The 15,407-nt window shown below is 38.5% G+C and overlaps 1 protein-coding gene across 1 annotated transcript in view; it reads left to right on the top strand.

Moving 5' to 3' along the window:
- ARMH3 (armadillo like helical domain containing 3) overlaps nucleotides 1-15,407 on the top strand; it is a 111,255-nt gene that overhangs the window by 78,884 nt on the left and 16,964 nt on the right. The window contains exon 24 of the mRNA XM_075215893.1: nucleotides 10,933-11,011. Coding sequence (XP_075071994.1) covers nucleotides 10,933-11,011 — 79 coding nt within the window. The remainder of the gene's footprint in view (nucleotides 1-10,932; nucleotides 11,012-15,407) is intronic.

Raw genomic sequence — 15,407 nt, 5'->3', positions numbered from 1 at the left:
GATTCCTGTGCGGTGGGTCCTAGTAAGTTGTGGACGCGTCATAGATAGTCTAATCATTCAGGCAGAGGAGATTAAAGGACTACATTGTATATATCCCTCTTCCCATCAAGCCATTTACTTATCCTTCCCAGAGGTAAGATTCCATGAAAATGGCCTCAAAGAAAACCTGATACAAATCTGGACGTTTCGTTTGCATTTTGCTGTTGTGCTGGCGCTTGTTCAGTATGATCGGATTAGATCAGTGGAAATTCTTCTTGGTAAATAAGTAAAGCCGTATATTTATCATCATTTAATCGTCTCTGTACTCACAGTGCTTAGGTAGTGGTGATATATACTGGTGGTTTGTAGCTGATAGAGATTTCACTAACAGTCTTTCCATTTACAGCTAATGGATGTCTAAGGGAGAACATTGGTTTCTAGTTGCAGAAATCATTGAGAAAATTGGGAAATAACGTAGGTTAATCCATTTGTTGTGTGTCGCACTAAAACGTGTGATATTTAGGAAGTCAAGACCGCAATCCAAGTAGACGTAGAAATGCCGCGTACTATTTATATTTCCAGCCACAGTATAAAACAAGGGTAACTGTGCATAGTGTTTTCTTTGTATGATTTAATGCAGATTTATCAACCTGTTTTCTGTTGTGGAACTACAGTTCTTGGTGCCATATTTTACAACCACTATAGAGCCACAGGTTTATATCTCTGTGATAGAGCCGCTTTTACAACAAGATTACTCTTCTCTAGTAGGATGCAGGGAGACTGGTTAGAGGCTGATGACACTGTTCAGGGCACATTGCAGTCAGGAAATCTAGTGAAACCATGATCCCAATAGCATAAGCACCAGGTTTATTGTACCTGAATACGAAACAGGGCTTTAGGAGCAGACACAGTGGATTATGGGTCATGGGCAAAGCAATGGCTCTGTAGACACACTATTCATAAGCAAGCTTAGTAACAGCATCATAGAGGCTAGGGGAGTCTAGCAACATTAATATTGTGACACATACATCTCAATATGTGTGTGTGTGTGTGTGTGTGTATGTGTATATGTATGTATGTATATATATATATATATATATATATATATATATATATATATATATGGACAGCACAGTGGCCTAGTGGTTAGCACTTCTGCCTCACAGCACTGGGGTCATGAGTTTGAATCCTGACCATGGCCTTATCTGTGTGGAGTTTGTATGTTCTCCATGTGTTTGAGTGGGTTTCCTCCGGGTACTCCGGTTTCCTCCCACACTCCAAAAACATACTGGTAGGTTAATTGGCAGCTATCAAAATTGACCCTAGTCTCTCCCTCTCTGTCTGTATGTGAGTGTGTGTCTATATTAGGGAATTTAGACTGTAAGCTCCAATGGGGCAGGGACTGATGTGAATGAGTTCTCTGTATAGCGCTGCGGAATTAGTGGCGCTATATAAATAGATGATGATGATTATTATATATATATATTACACAAGACACAAGTACACAGGGATAATACAATATGAACGCATTTTCTCAATTGTCACACTAAATATACACTATACACTTCGCTACAATGGCATCTGGAGATTCCAGTTTTACACTACATATTTACAATATGTTGCTGCCATTTCCTTCAGAACGGGAATGTTTTTGTATTCATGTCACATAAGAAATCTATTTTATGAATGCTCATTTATCTCTTTTTGTCGTTGATTAATTGATTGCAGAGAGGAACTAAATTGTAAAAAAAAAAAATGTGTGCCCTGTAACACACTTAATTGTGTTTGCTTGATTATGAAGATATTTGTTATTTAATTGCCTGTGTCTGTAGTAAAATAAACTTGCTGTTGTGACAAATTGATTTTAGCGTTATGCATTGTGCTTGAGATTTGAGGGTTTGAGAATTTGGGAACTCCAATGATTCAGCACCTTTCAATCACTTCACAAGGTTTGAAACAAGTCATAAATCCAGATGTTCAAAAAGGCACCAATCAGAATGCAGGAATTAATCATATGGTCAATAACTTGTTCTTCTCAGTTCAATATACGGAAGGTATTGTTCTGCAGACTTTTTTTCTTTTTTTTTTTTTAAATTAGCACCACCGACTTCGGCATACTGCAAGTCAAAGGGAAGAACTAAGAAGAGAATCTTGGACGGATTCCTCTATCTTCTAAAACCCATTATTATTATTGCCATTGATTTGTAAAGGTGCCACAGAGCTCTTCAGCACCCTTGGAGACGACCTATGTAAAACAGGGGCATACAAGGTAGACATTATAGATGCAGACATGCAAACAAAGGGTAGGGAGAGTCCTGCTCGTAAGAGCTTACAGTCTAAGTACGAAAAGGGTAAGCTCTAATAGATAGATGGGTTTTTTCAGAGAGTCCTTAGAGATATGACGGCTGCGTAGAGTCTAAACAGTCGTAGTGGGGAATTTCATAAGTAGGTAGCAGCACAAGAAAAGTCTTTTAGGCAGGAGTGAGAAGTATTTACCAGATAAGAAGTAAGACACAGCCAAGGGAGAGATGAGATTTGTGATGTATGAATGGGTGGTGTTGAGGGTTTAGTAGGTGAGGATGATTGAGGTGAATACCAGATAGGAGGAGGTTGCAGTAGTCAAGGCTGGACATGATAAGAGAATGCATAAGAGTTTGGTTGTATTTTGAGCAGCAAAAGGGCGTATTCTATCCACATTTTGAATATGGAAGCGACAAGGGTGGGAGAATGAAATTGTTGAGTAAAGCAGGGAATGGAGTTAAGGGTGACATGTGGGCAATGGACTTTTTAGACTCAGATGTTGACAGTGAGGGAGATTTGAGGGAATAAGATAAGCTCTGTTTTAGATACACTGGACCTGAGTCATTAAGAATAGTAAGGCAAAAAAAGGAGTAACTGTTCTCCGGGACAAACCTTGTTACAACGCAAGGGGTGCAAATTAGTTTATTATTTTGCACATAAGTTAAATAATGGCTGTTTTTTCATCTAGCACACAAACACTTGATAGCTTTATTTTTACATTGAAATTTAAAGTTTGATCTAGGACATGCCCTACCCCAACTATAAATCTGTGCCCACATTTTAAATCTACCATCCCCTCCAATGCAACATGGTTTTGCCCAGGTGCAAAGTTACTACTTTTTTATGCTTTGCTCTCTTTAATGACTCAGGCCCGTTGAGTAGAGAGACTGTTGGTCAAACAAGATGGTAGAGAAGGGGAGACGGAAAGCAGAGATAGATTTGAGTACTGTCAGAGTAGTGGTTGTAGTGGGGGCTAAAGGAACAAGTTTACCAAGAGGTGTACCGTGAGAAAAACAGAAGGCTGAGAACAATGATTGGTATTAATGATACTGTAGCACTAGCCAGCTGCCTGTTACTCAATCATCATCACGTATTTGAAGGTCATATAAATTTAGCTGCAGGTTTTAAAGATAATTTCAATCCCAAATGTAAAGAAAGTTATATTGATTGTAACTTTCCTGTGCAGACAAAAGATATATATGCCCAATAATTCTTTTTCCTATTGCTTATAGTAAATTTCAACATTGTGTACCAAGAAGTATATTCATTACAGATAATGGATACATTAAGGTGTATGTATTTAAGTTGCATTATTTACAGCCGATTTAAAGCCCAAGCATCTACTGATTTAATGCAAATTATTGTCTTTTGAAGCAAATCGCAAACATGGTTTATTGACTAGTGTTTCATTGTGTCAGTTGCGTGGACTTGCAGTACAATCTTTTCTTACACTTGACATCAGCTAAGATCGCCAAAAATCTCACCCATAATTTACAAGATAGTGTAAAACACTCACAATCAAAGCGAATACCATTGTGTGACATTTGACAGGCTCCTAATCAGACTTCCTCATCCTCAATCCTACACCGAATGGCCCATTTTTGGGACATTCCAGATATGTAGTAGAAGTGTTCTACCCCAACCTTTGCCCATTTTGGGTGATATCACACATACTTTCCTTGACATAACTTGTGATGGGACTTAAGGGACGTAAATGTAATTCTTCATACAGGAGTGGCACGTTTTATTAACCTTATGTAGAACATTGCGTCTGAGTGGGGTAACTACTGGCTATGTTAATTGGACTAATCTTTCTGTGCAATGCACAACAAGGATTATAAAGTAGATCGTTCTTTTAAAATTAAACCACCTCTGAAGCACAATAAAAAAGCAGAACGCATAATTTTAACAGTTTAAGGTTGTTTATAAATATGTTGAAATGACATCTGTTTCCTACTTATTTATTGCTCATTTATTTATTTACATAGTGATAGAAAGTGATTGATATAGTCTGGGAAGGGAAGTATTTTTCTCCCAGGACGTTATCCTATGTGTTCTAAAGAAGGGTTTAATTGTGGTAGAGATCACCTGGTGGCTGATATCTTATAAGGAGAGTATGACTGTGGGACTGTACACTGTATAATTAAGATTTGTTTTGCTGCTAGTTGGAACTCAGACGAGCAGGGTTAGTATTATGTTCTTGTGTGACAGCACGCAGCCCAGAAAGCACTGTGGACTTTGTTTTGATGCTGGGTTTAAACATTGTGGATTATACGACTGTTATTGCAACTAAAAGTAGAGGGAGCTAAACTCCCACAATAGGTTGAAAATATGCAATTTTGAAACACAAAATACTGAAGTAGTTTTTAAGACGTTTATTTTTATTTTAAATGTCACTGTTCATATGTGGTTTACAACTGCCGTTTGGAATGAGCACTTGACTGAATGTGATTAACTATATGCTCGTACTTAAACTAAAGCACCTATCCATGAGAACTGTACGTAGAGTAAGTTACGCAGGTAAATGCCAATACAACAAGGGAACATTTCATTCTCTTAGAGGCAAGGTGCGGTAAGTTCCAATAGATAAAATTAATTCTGTGAGATTACCTCCACCCAATGGTGAAGTATTTCTTTCCTGGTGCCCCATCCATAGATGACAACTGTTCCTAATTGTCAGTGATAGGTTCTAGGTTTTAAAGGTTTGTCCCTTAAAATGTCCCTATTATTCAGACCTACCTGTCCAATACAATTTTGTATAAGAAACGTAATTCTCAGATTCTGAATTTAATTATCTGGTCATAATGTTAATATTTATTGAAGAGCATTTAAATGTCAAAAAGTGTATTGTATTTATTTTCGACATGATGGTGGTTGTAGTGCACTTCAGTTGAGCGTCATCATTGGTAAAATGCTTAGATGCACCAGCAATGTGTCTCTTGAAATGTTGGCAACAGTACCCCAGTGCATGAGTGGTCACTGATTTTATGAGCATAAAGGTTGTACTAGCCGTCCCCCATTGCTTCATTTCCATTCAGGTAAACTCTTATTGAAGATCCAGGAGCACCATCGTAGACCGTATCTTCCAGCACTATCAACATGATGCCAACTGGTGGAATTACTTTTAGGATAAGGATGTTCAGCCCCTCATGTCAAGTTCTAGACATCTGCAGAATCTGTCTGTTACTAACCCAATTTTGAGTCACATGGTTCAGAATATTCTACCCTACTAGGCCCCTTGATTATCTAAATTAATAATGGTATACCCTTTATGATCTAAAGTCAGAATTGATGAGTGTAATTAAAAATAGTGCCCCCCTTCATTAGTTTAATTAATAGTGCTCCCCCTTGATGAGCGTAATTAATAATTGTGCCAACTTGATGAGTGCAATTAATAATAGTGCCCCCTTTTAATAGATTCTTTAGTAATAGGGCTCCCTCTTGATGAGTGTAATTAATAGTGCCCCAATTGATTAGTTTAATAATACTGCTGCCTCTTGATGAGTGTAATTAATAATAGTGGCACCGTTGATTAGTTTAATAAATAAATAATAATGCGTCCCCTGATAAGTGTAATTAATAGTGCCCTTGTTGATTAGTTTAATAATAGTGCTCCTCTTGATGAGTGTAATTAATAATAGTGCCCCCGCTTGGTGAGTGTAATGAATAATAGTGCCCCCTTGACTAGTTTAATGAATAATAGTGCCCCTTGATTAGTTTAATTAATAAATAGTGCCACCTTGATGAGTGTAATTAATAATAGTGCCCCCTTTGAATAGATTCATTAATAATAGGGCTGCCTCTTGATGAGTGTAATTAATAGTGCCCTTGTTGATTAGTTTAATAATAGTGCTCCTCTTGATGAGTGTGATTAATAATTGTGCCCCTTGATTAGTTTAATAGTGCCACCTTGATGAGTTTAATTAATAATAGTGCCTCCTTTGATTATTTTAAGTAATAATAGTGCTCCCGCTTATTGAGTGTAATTAATCGTTCCCTTTTTGATTAATTTAAAAATAGTGCTCCCTCTTGATTAGTTTAATTAATAATAGTGCCTCCTTGATGATGATTGTAATTAATAGTAGTTCAGATTTGATGATTGTAATTAATAGTCGTGTCCTTTGATGATTGTAATTAATACTTGTGTCCCATTGATGACTTGCCTTAGAGCTTCTATCCCCAAACTGTATACAGAGAGGTTCCCGCTCCCTGAAGTGTCACAGACGTGGCGTAATAGCGCTGCAATGCTCAAGGGAGCAAGCAGCCTCTGCGTCCAGGACCAGTGATGTAGGTGGTGCACACTGACTGACGGATGGTTCACAGGACCTCATTAGATTATTGTTGCTTTTGTTGAAACATCTTAAAATAACTTAATACTTTGATTAGAGATCCTTCATTATGTTCAGTGTTTCTTGTCTAGGTGTGTTTTACCAACGGATGACGTTTTAATCCAACTAATTAAGGATTGTATACGTTGGTTGATCTTTATTTAATATTTGGCTCTGTATAGACTATGACTGTATTACGCTACACCCCAGGGCGCCAACTGATGTATTACAGGCAAAGGGACATAAAAGAGCCTCAGTGCTTTTCTGTCTACCAAACATCAGCCAACTTATAACATGACAGTATATGATAAAAAGATTCATCAAGATTCACTGCAGTCTCTTTAATCAGTCTGCCAAACCTGTGGATTACCTCTCCGTACGAGATTTACAAGGCACATGGCGGCTCAGGAAATAAATGCTTCAATTCTCAGTTGCTGACACATTGTTTGGATACAAGAAAGATGCTGAGTGCCTGTTATAGCCTGTGGAAGTTATTATGTACCATGTTCTGTGGCTGTTCAACACTTGTTTAAAAGCACAACAAAGCCAACAAATAAAAGAGAACAATGAATACCTGCATAACTGGAAGTGATCACTCACCTAGCCCTGAGACCACACCGCCTCTGTTAGTGTCCTGTGAGTCATATCTCCTCTGTTAGTGTCCTGTGAGTCATATCTCCTCTGTTAGTGTCCTGTGAATCATATCTCCTCTGTTAGTGTCCTGTGAGTCATATCTCCTCTGTTAGTGTCCTGTGAGTCATATCTCCTCTGTTAGTGTCCTGTGAGTCATATCTCCTCTGTTAGTGTCCTGTGAGTCATATCTCCTCTGTTAGTGTCCTGTGAGTCATATCTCCTCTGTTAGTGTCCTGTGAGTCATATCAGCTATATAAGTGTCCTGTGAATCATACCTCCTTTATTAGTGTCCTGTGAATCATGTCCCATCTATTGGTGTCCTGTGAATCATATCGCCTATATAAGTGTCCTGTGAATCATACCTTCTCTGTTAGTGTCCTGTGAGTCATCGCCTATATAAGTGTCCTGTGAGTCATCGCCTATATAAGTGTCCTGTGAGTCATCGCCTATATAAGTGTCCTGTTAGTCATATCGCCTATATAAGTGTCCTGTTAGTCATATCGCCTATATAAGTGTCCTGTGAGTCATATCGCCTATATAAGTGTCCTGTGAGTCATATCGCCTATATAAGTGTCCTGTGAATCATGTCTCCTCTATTGGTGTCCTGTGAATCATATCTCCTCTATTGGTGTCCTGTGAATCATGTCTCCTCTATTGGTGTCCTGTGAATCATGTCTCCTCTATTGGTGTCCTGTGAATCATATCTCCTCTATTGGTGTCCTGTGAATCATGTCTCCTCTATTGGTGTCCTGTGAATCATGTCTCCTCTATTGGTGTCCTGTGAATCATGTCTCCTCTATTGGTGTCCTGTGAATCATGTCTCCTCTATTGGTGTCCTGTGAATCATGTCTCCTCTATTGGTGTCCTGTGAATCATGTCTCCTCTATTGGTGTCCTGCGAATCATGTCTCCTCTATTGGTGTCCTGCGAATCATGTCTCCTCTATTGGTGTCCTGCGAATCATGTCTCCTCTATTGGTGTCCTGCGAATCATGTCTCCTCTATTGGTGTCCTGCGAATCATGTCTCCTCTATTGGTGTCCTGCGAATCATGTCTCCTCTATTGGTGTCCTGCGAATCATGTCTCCTCTATTGGTGTCCTGCGAATCATGTCTCCTCTATTGGTGTCCTGCGAATCATGTCTCCTCTATTGGTGTCCTGCGAATCATGTCTCCTCTATTGGTGTCCTGCGAATCATGTCTCCTCTATTGGTGTCCTGCGAATCATGTCTCCTCTATTGGTGTCCTGCGAATCATGTCTCCTCTATTGGTGTCCTGCGAATCATGTCTCCTCTATTGGTGTCCTGCGAATCATGTCTCCTCTATTGGTGTCCTGCGAATCATGTCTCCTCTATTGGTGTCCTGCGAATCATATCGCCTATATGTGTCCTGAGAATCCTACCGCTTCTATTAGTGTCCTGAGAATCCTACCGCTTCTATTAGTGTCCTGAGAATACTACCGCTTCTATTAGTGTCCTGAGAATACTCCCGCTTCTATTAGTGTCCTGAGAATACTACCGCTTCTATTAGTGTCCTGAGAATACTACCGCTTCTATTAGTGTCCTGAGAATACTACCGCTTCTATTAGTGTCCTGATAATACTACCGCTTCTATTAGTGTCCTGATAATACTACCGCTTCTATTAGTGTCCTGATAATACTACCGCTTCTATTAGTGTCCTGATAATACTACCGCCTCTATTAGTGTCCTGATAATACTACCGCTTCTATTAGTTGCTTGGGAATCCATCCTCTGCTCCTTTCTGGAGCTCCATGCTGTGCCTGAAGCTATGGCCATGGATAGCACTTGTCACTTCAGTTGAAACTGTTTAGATTGTGGCCCATCCCTGTGTTTCCTCTCCATCACTCAGCTACTGACTTGCACTTTTTCTCTGTAAAAGCTGATTCGGACAGTCGCAGACACTGTTCAGTGAACCTGTCTGGTGGAAGCACATGGGAACTTTCTATTCTTCCTTGTAAGCAGTTATTGTTGCACTCACTATTGGCTCAAGTCACATAAAGGGATCAGGACACTTTAAGGAGCTGTATACAGAGGAGCATAGAGAGTGCACTCGGGACCTAACTCTCTAATGGAAGAACGATGAGTCGCTAGCAGTAACAACGAATGCTTCACAGTGTGCTGCTTATTATGTAATCTATGAGTCAGAGTTTATCAGTCTATGAGATGGTGAAGCTGTCCTGTGGGCTGGATGTACTTTTATTTCATGCCGCTTGGTTTCATTATTAAAAAGTTTAATATACTTACAACTACCAGTGCAAAATTCCTCGTAAAAGTCACCAGTTTAATTGAAGCAAATAAATACAATGTCATTAGCAAATACCACTGTGGTATTCTAATATTGATCCCATGTTGCCTATTCTATGGCAACACCGAATCAGGCTCACCGTGACCGACAGCACCTGGGAGAGGATAGACTGCTGCATTGCATTGGCCGTCAGTCGTCTCCTTCATGACAGATGGGAGACCCAACCACTGACAGGGAGACTAACATCACCTCCATGGTGTTGGTTGTCGGGGTAGCTGAGAACATCATGGTAGAGTAAATGCTGGATCAGTCCATGTATCTAGGTTATTTGCTAACTATGTTCTATTTTTGAAAATACATATATTTTTTAAACTATATGCATTTCAACTAGACAGAGCATTTTGTGGGCTGAACCAATATTATACCGATACACTTTCATCATTATTCAAACACATTATTCTAGGTCGACGTGGACCTACTTAGACGTCTATTGCTGCAACTGAAAGCGCTCTAGCGTTCATTGGTCGAAAGTTGTGTTCTAGGGGTGGGGTTTGGGTGGAGGCGCTGGCACATAAGGGGCAGCTTCGTGTATAATATTTGTTGATTTTTGTTCTTTGTTGTGTTTGTGACGTGATTCCATTCCCTTTTTAGAATGTTTTTGGGTTTGTGTGTTGTAAATCCAGAGTGGGATCTTGCGTACAACTCTTTTACAAGCCTTTAAAAGCCTACAATTATATTCAGATGTGTTTTAAAAAATGTTATTTTAAAGGAGTTGAGTCCTTGGAGGAGGGAGGGGCTGATGACGGGGGTGACTGTCACTCCAAAGTGGCTGATACACTTTAGAATTCAGTCTACCTTTCTAGTGTTACATTTTACCCTCGCTAAACCTATTGTAATACACAAGTGTTGCTAACACAAGTATAAACATAATAATAATTTCTGATAAAAGGTGAGTACTGACGTCGTCCCTTCTATAGTCTTGGGGCTACTTGGTGTCTTCCTATGTTATAATAAGTTACATGATGGGGATATACTGTCCGATATATAATTTATAGTTTGTCAAATTGATTTAGTTTCTTTTTTTCTTTACATTTAAATTACTTCTTTGAAATACCGGTTTAGTTTGAAACTTGTGGTTTAGAAATCTTTGCCAGCCTTTGAGTTGTAGGTTTGACATCCAGTGAAGATTACACATCTAATTGATGACCGTTGCTCTTCGGTAACTGCACCTCTTGCTGCTTCCAATCCGCATACAGCCAATTATTTTTTGAACTGAGCATGTAACCCTCTCTGGGGCATGTAACCCTATATACTTAGTGATGGGTTTCCTGCAACTATCAAAACAGTGGCTAGTATAGAGAACCTGTAATCTCAGACTGAGAAGATAGACATGCGTAATAATATAAATTGCTGTTTCATTCTATTTCAGGGCCATTATAAACCACTTTAATCCTAAAATTGAGTCCTACGCGGCCGTGAATCACATTTCGCAGTTATCAGAGGAACAGGTAAGCCCAAAAAAATAAATAAGTCTGTGTTTTTTTTTTTTTTGTTCTCTCCGTTTCAGTAACATTTTAATGTAATTTCTGGTAAAGCTTTTAGTTGAAGTATTATTTGGCATCGGTCCCTGCAGTTATTGACAAAGATCAATGCACATTCAGTGAGCGGGTTGAGTGTGTATAAAAAATCCTGCTTATGTTAGCCAATGCTCTCGCTAAACCCAATTTGCAAGTCATATTCGAATTAAATGTTTGAAAAGTAGCCTTGTGTTGCTTTTACGCTTCACTTAGTGTATATTAAAACATGCCATTAAAGGAGCAATGCTATATTTTTACATATTATTCCTAGAAATTGAAATGTTAGGATTTCTTTTATTTTCACAAACCCCAAGTGGCAAAATGTTTATCTGTTTAGTTGTTCTAGTTTTTTTATTTCTAAAATACATTTATTAGGATGGCATCTGCAAGCCAACACTCTCCACACTTGTGTTTTGGCTTAATTTGGTGTCAAATCGCCCTAGAGTTGGGATGACGGTTCCCCTTTCACAGTGTAATGTGCATTAGAGCGCGCAGCCCAGGTAGCTGTGTGTGTGTGCAGCTTTCCAGACAACACAAGTAGTGGACTCTTGTATACAGAACAGTGTACATAGGGTAGGCATGATGACCAATAACAATGAATAACAAATTAGGTCAGTGATTCTGTGGCTGTTATCCAGACATAGAGGGGTATTCAATTGACCGCCAATTATTTTTTAACACTGTGTTAAATCATTTTAACACGGTTTTTCTTCATTTTGTAGTGCGTTAATTTTACCCGGTATTCAATTAAATTTTTAACGCACCTTTTTTTTTTGCTCAAGTAGAAGATCTACTGAAAGTATAGGGTGTGCGAGAGGCAGCCGCGTTAAAAGCTATTCAGTTGTTTTTTAACGCGGTGCGTTAAACAGGCCAATATGCTGTTTTATCTCTCACCTCTTTGGGGTGTGAAACTAAGAAAACTATTTGAAATCAGTAATAATGAAAAAACAAAAAGATAAACCAGTTTATCAGCAAAAAAACAAATCGGCAAAAAAACAAATGAGGGTCGCGCTGTAAGAAGTCTAATAAATGTACTAAAAATAAAAATCCTATTGGTGCGGAGGTTCTCCTAAAAAGCAAAGAGAGACTACCCTCTATAGACCAAAACGGATATAAATATATATTTATTATGCTTAACGATGCGTTGTCAATCAAAGCATAATCTTAAAAATACATACATAGGTATATAATAAAACAGTAGTTGACATTGCAGTACCTTATTAAGAAAAATAAAAAAAACAAAAAACATAAAAGCAACCACGGTTGTATAATGAGTCTGTGTACACTAAACAGTGTATGACCAAAAACACAATGTGCCCACCATTCAAAAAATCCAATTGATATAAAGTGCCCTAGAGCACAGTGGGTATAGAGGACTAGGCTGGTCAGAAGACCATTGGCGATTAGTTGCCTAGTTTGTTGGTGTCCTTCATCAATGAGCACTGTGCATTGTCAATAAAAAAAAAAAAATGTTTATCAGCAATGCATAACATGAAAAAGTTGATTTTATTTTAAAAAAAAAAGAATGAAAAAAATAAAAACACTAAAATCACTAGTTTAATTATATTAATGTTTTTTGTACTAATATGTATGTTTTAATGTGTTTTGACATGGTATAGATGATTCTATAGTAAAAAATAGCAAAATAAAAAATATGCTAAAAGAAAGTACTGTATGTAGATATTATAAAATAGAAAGGTTGTGTAATGCAATCTAATGTATGCCAATCCTTTTTTTTTTTTTTTTTTATATACATGACTGCGTTAAACCCTCCCCTTCACTCCTCTAAAAATTCGCAAGCACCAATGATTAAAGCGCGGGGGCAGCGGTACCTGTTTTTCAATTGGATTGCACGAGTTTTACCGCTGCGTTAACTAAAAACGGTCGCTGTAGCAGTTAAACACCCCCACGGGTTTTTAACATAGATGTCCATAACTTAAATTAACTTTTAAAAAAACTTACATTTCTTTGCATGTGTGGATTGCAAGGGTTGTTGCTGACATTTGGTGTAAATTACATTACAATCGCCACATTAAATATATATTTACTGAGAAAAATGTTGATGTGTTCAATACTTATTTCACTAGCTGTATTTTCCCAGCATTGTAAATGACCCCTTTTAGTATTCGTCATTTGAGTATACATATACTGTTTATGATATATCCATACAACGCTACGGCCAGGCCAACTTCTGCAACGACAGTAGAGAGACATCTCCAGTTTGGTTTCATGGCTGCTGTGACATTGTTACTAACAGTTCTGAATCATTGTACATACCCTTCCAGCTCTTTCTTTAATTAGATATATGATCCCTTAAATAGCATATAAAACCATTAAGAAAACTGTTTTCACTAAGTACTGTAGATGACTGTACAACAAATAGATTATGTAACAATCTCCTACATCTTTCCCGATCCATACTAAATACAAACTTGCCAGCTCGCTGCAGTAGATACATTTTGTGTGTCTTTTCTTTACTTGCGTTTGACTTTTAATAAGGAGTATGCACATAGGACATCTGGACCTCAATTACCGTTTCTGTGCCATACTCACTGTTCTTCCTATTGGCTGTATGATACAGAGGTGGTGATAATAAATTCACTATTCCTATCTAAACAAATTGGGTGAATGAAGTTTGCTTCCTACCGAGCCGTGTTGACTCACATCACTACTCTGTGCTGTTGGAAGACCCTGCTACTTCCAATCTCTAACTCTCAGTATGTAGCTTCCTGCTTGCTTCTAGACCTCTTTGCACATTATCACATTGCTTATGTCAGAGGCAGCCATGACCTTTCTAACATAATCACACATTAAGTGGGCAGCTTACTGCTTCCAACAAGATTAGCAGATATATCCTGAAATACATCTGTGCTGCTGCTGTGTAAATTCCCGTGATCTGGTTACAGGTTGTTCTATTGTTGCCTCCTGCAAAGCTAAAATACAGACGAGTATGAGATGAAGATAGGTTTTATTAAGGTGCATGTGACAAGGTCAGAGCACCTATTTGTTATCAATGTTTTTTTACATCTCCAATTTTGCGTGGGTGCCAATGTAAATGAAGTGTAATAGCCATTAGCTGTTTTTAAAGTAATATTTTGTAAATTATAAGTTCCTGCGCCACCAAACCCATGGCCTGCTTCTGCTACATTGATGATGTCCTGGTCCTTCAGGCTGCTGGTGGACAGAACCTAGTACTTTTCACAACTGAGCTGCTGACATCTGCGTTCTTGGACACAACAGTCTGCATCAAAGGGAAGTACCCAGCGGACCACAACTTACTGCAGAGCTTCAGACCAACCCATCGACGTCAGAAATGGTCATTTCTCCCTCCTCCAAACACATATTTATATTTTACCATATCTGCTCCGATACTACAAACTGAGAAACATACGTCTATTTTACCTTTGAAAGGACTTTATCAAAGAAGATTACATCTGAGGATGAGGACAATGGCAATATAAATTCATGCAAAATTCCAAACAGGGGCAGAAATTGAAAAGACTCTGCCGTCATATGGTTCTCACCACACAGCTAGGTACGGACTGACAAAGGAATATACATCTCCAGCCATATTTGTACAGGGGCTTTCCTCGCACAGTGTGTCAAAATGATAATAATTTCATTTCTTTGTAATTTTTGTGTGTATAAGTGATGGGCATTTCTACCATCACCATTGTTTAAATGTATGCTGCCTCAAATTCTGTAGCGCTTAATAGTCGTACAGATATGACACACGTTAAAACAGTAAACATAATAACAGAATAATTAATACATGGGTGCAATTAACAAAAAAAAATTGCATGGCATAGAGAAACCATTCAACGCAAAACATGACGGACAAACGAGGATGACTGAGAGTGGACAGACCTAAGACATAGGGTAGAGGATCCTGCCCGTTAGAGTTTACATTCTAGAGGGAGGGGGTAGTGAGAGACAATAGGAGCTAAGGGAACACCTATATATTAATAGTATAAGTACAAATTTTATGAGTGACTTATTTCTATGATGCCGTTGTCTGAGCAGGGCACATCAGGATCTAAAACTTTAGATTTGCAGAAAAATATTGGCGTTACACTCTTTTGTATTGTTTCACAGTTATTTTGCAAAACGTTTGCCCGCCATTTTAATCTATGCTTTACCATTGTCCTCTGGAAAATGTGACTTTTAGTGAACTCACTGTGCACCTGCTGGGTGGTCTGGAACATGTCACCTGCTAGGTGGTGTGGAAACTGTGACCGTTATTTACAGCCACATATATCAGCGCGTCTTGCGGGGCCCATGCCCAGCAATGTAACTTTGATTGAAAAACTTATACATATATTGTAGT

Source organism: Mixophyes fleayi, chromosome 6 (assembly GCF_038048845.1).
Source record: "Mixophyes fleayi isolate aMixFle1 chromosome 6, aMixFle1.hap1, whole genome shotgun sequence".
Classification (NCBI taxonomy): Eukaryota; Metazoa; Chordata; class Amphibia; order Anura; family Limnodynastidae; genus Mixophyes; species Mixophyes fleayi.
This window is presented reverse-complemented; position numbering and strand designations above follow the sequence as displayed.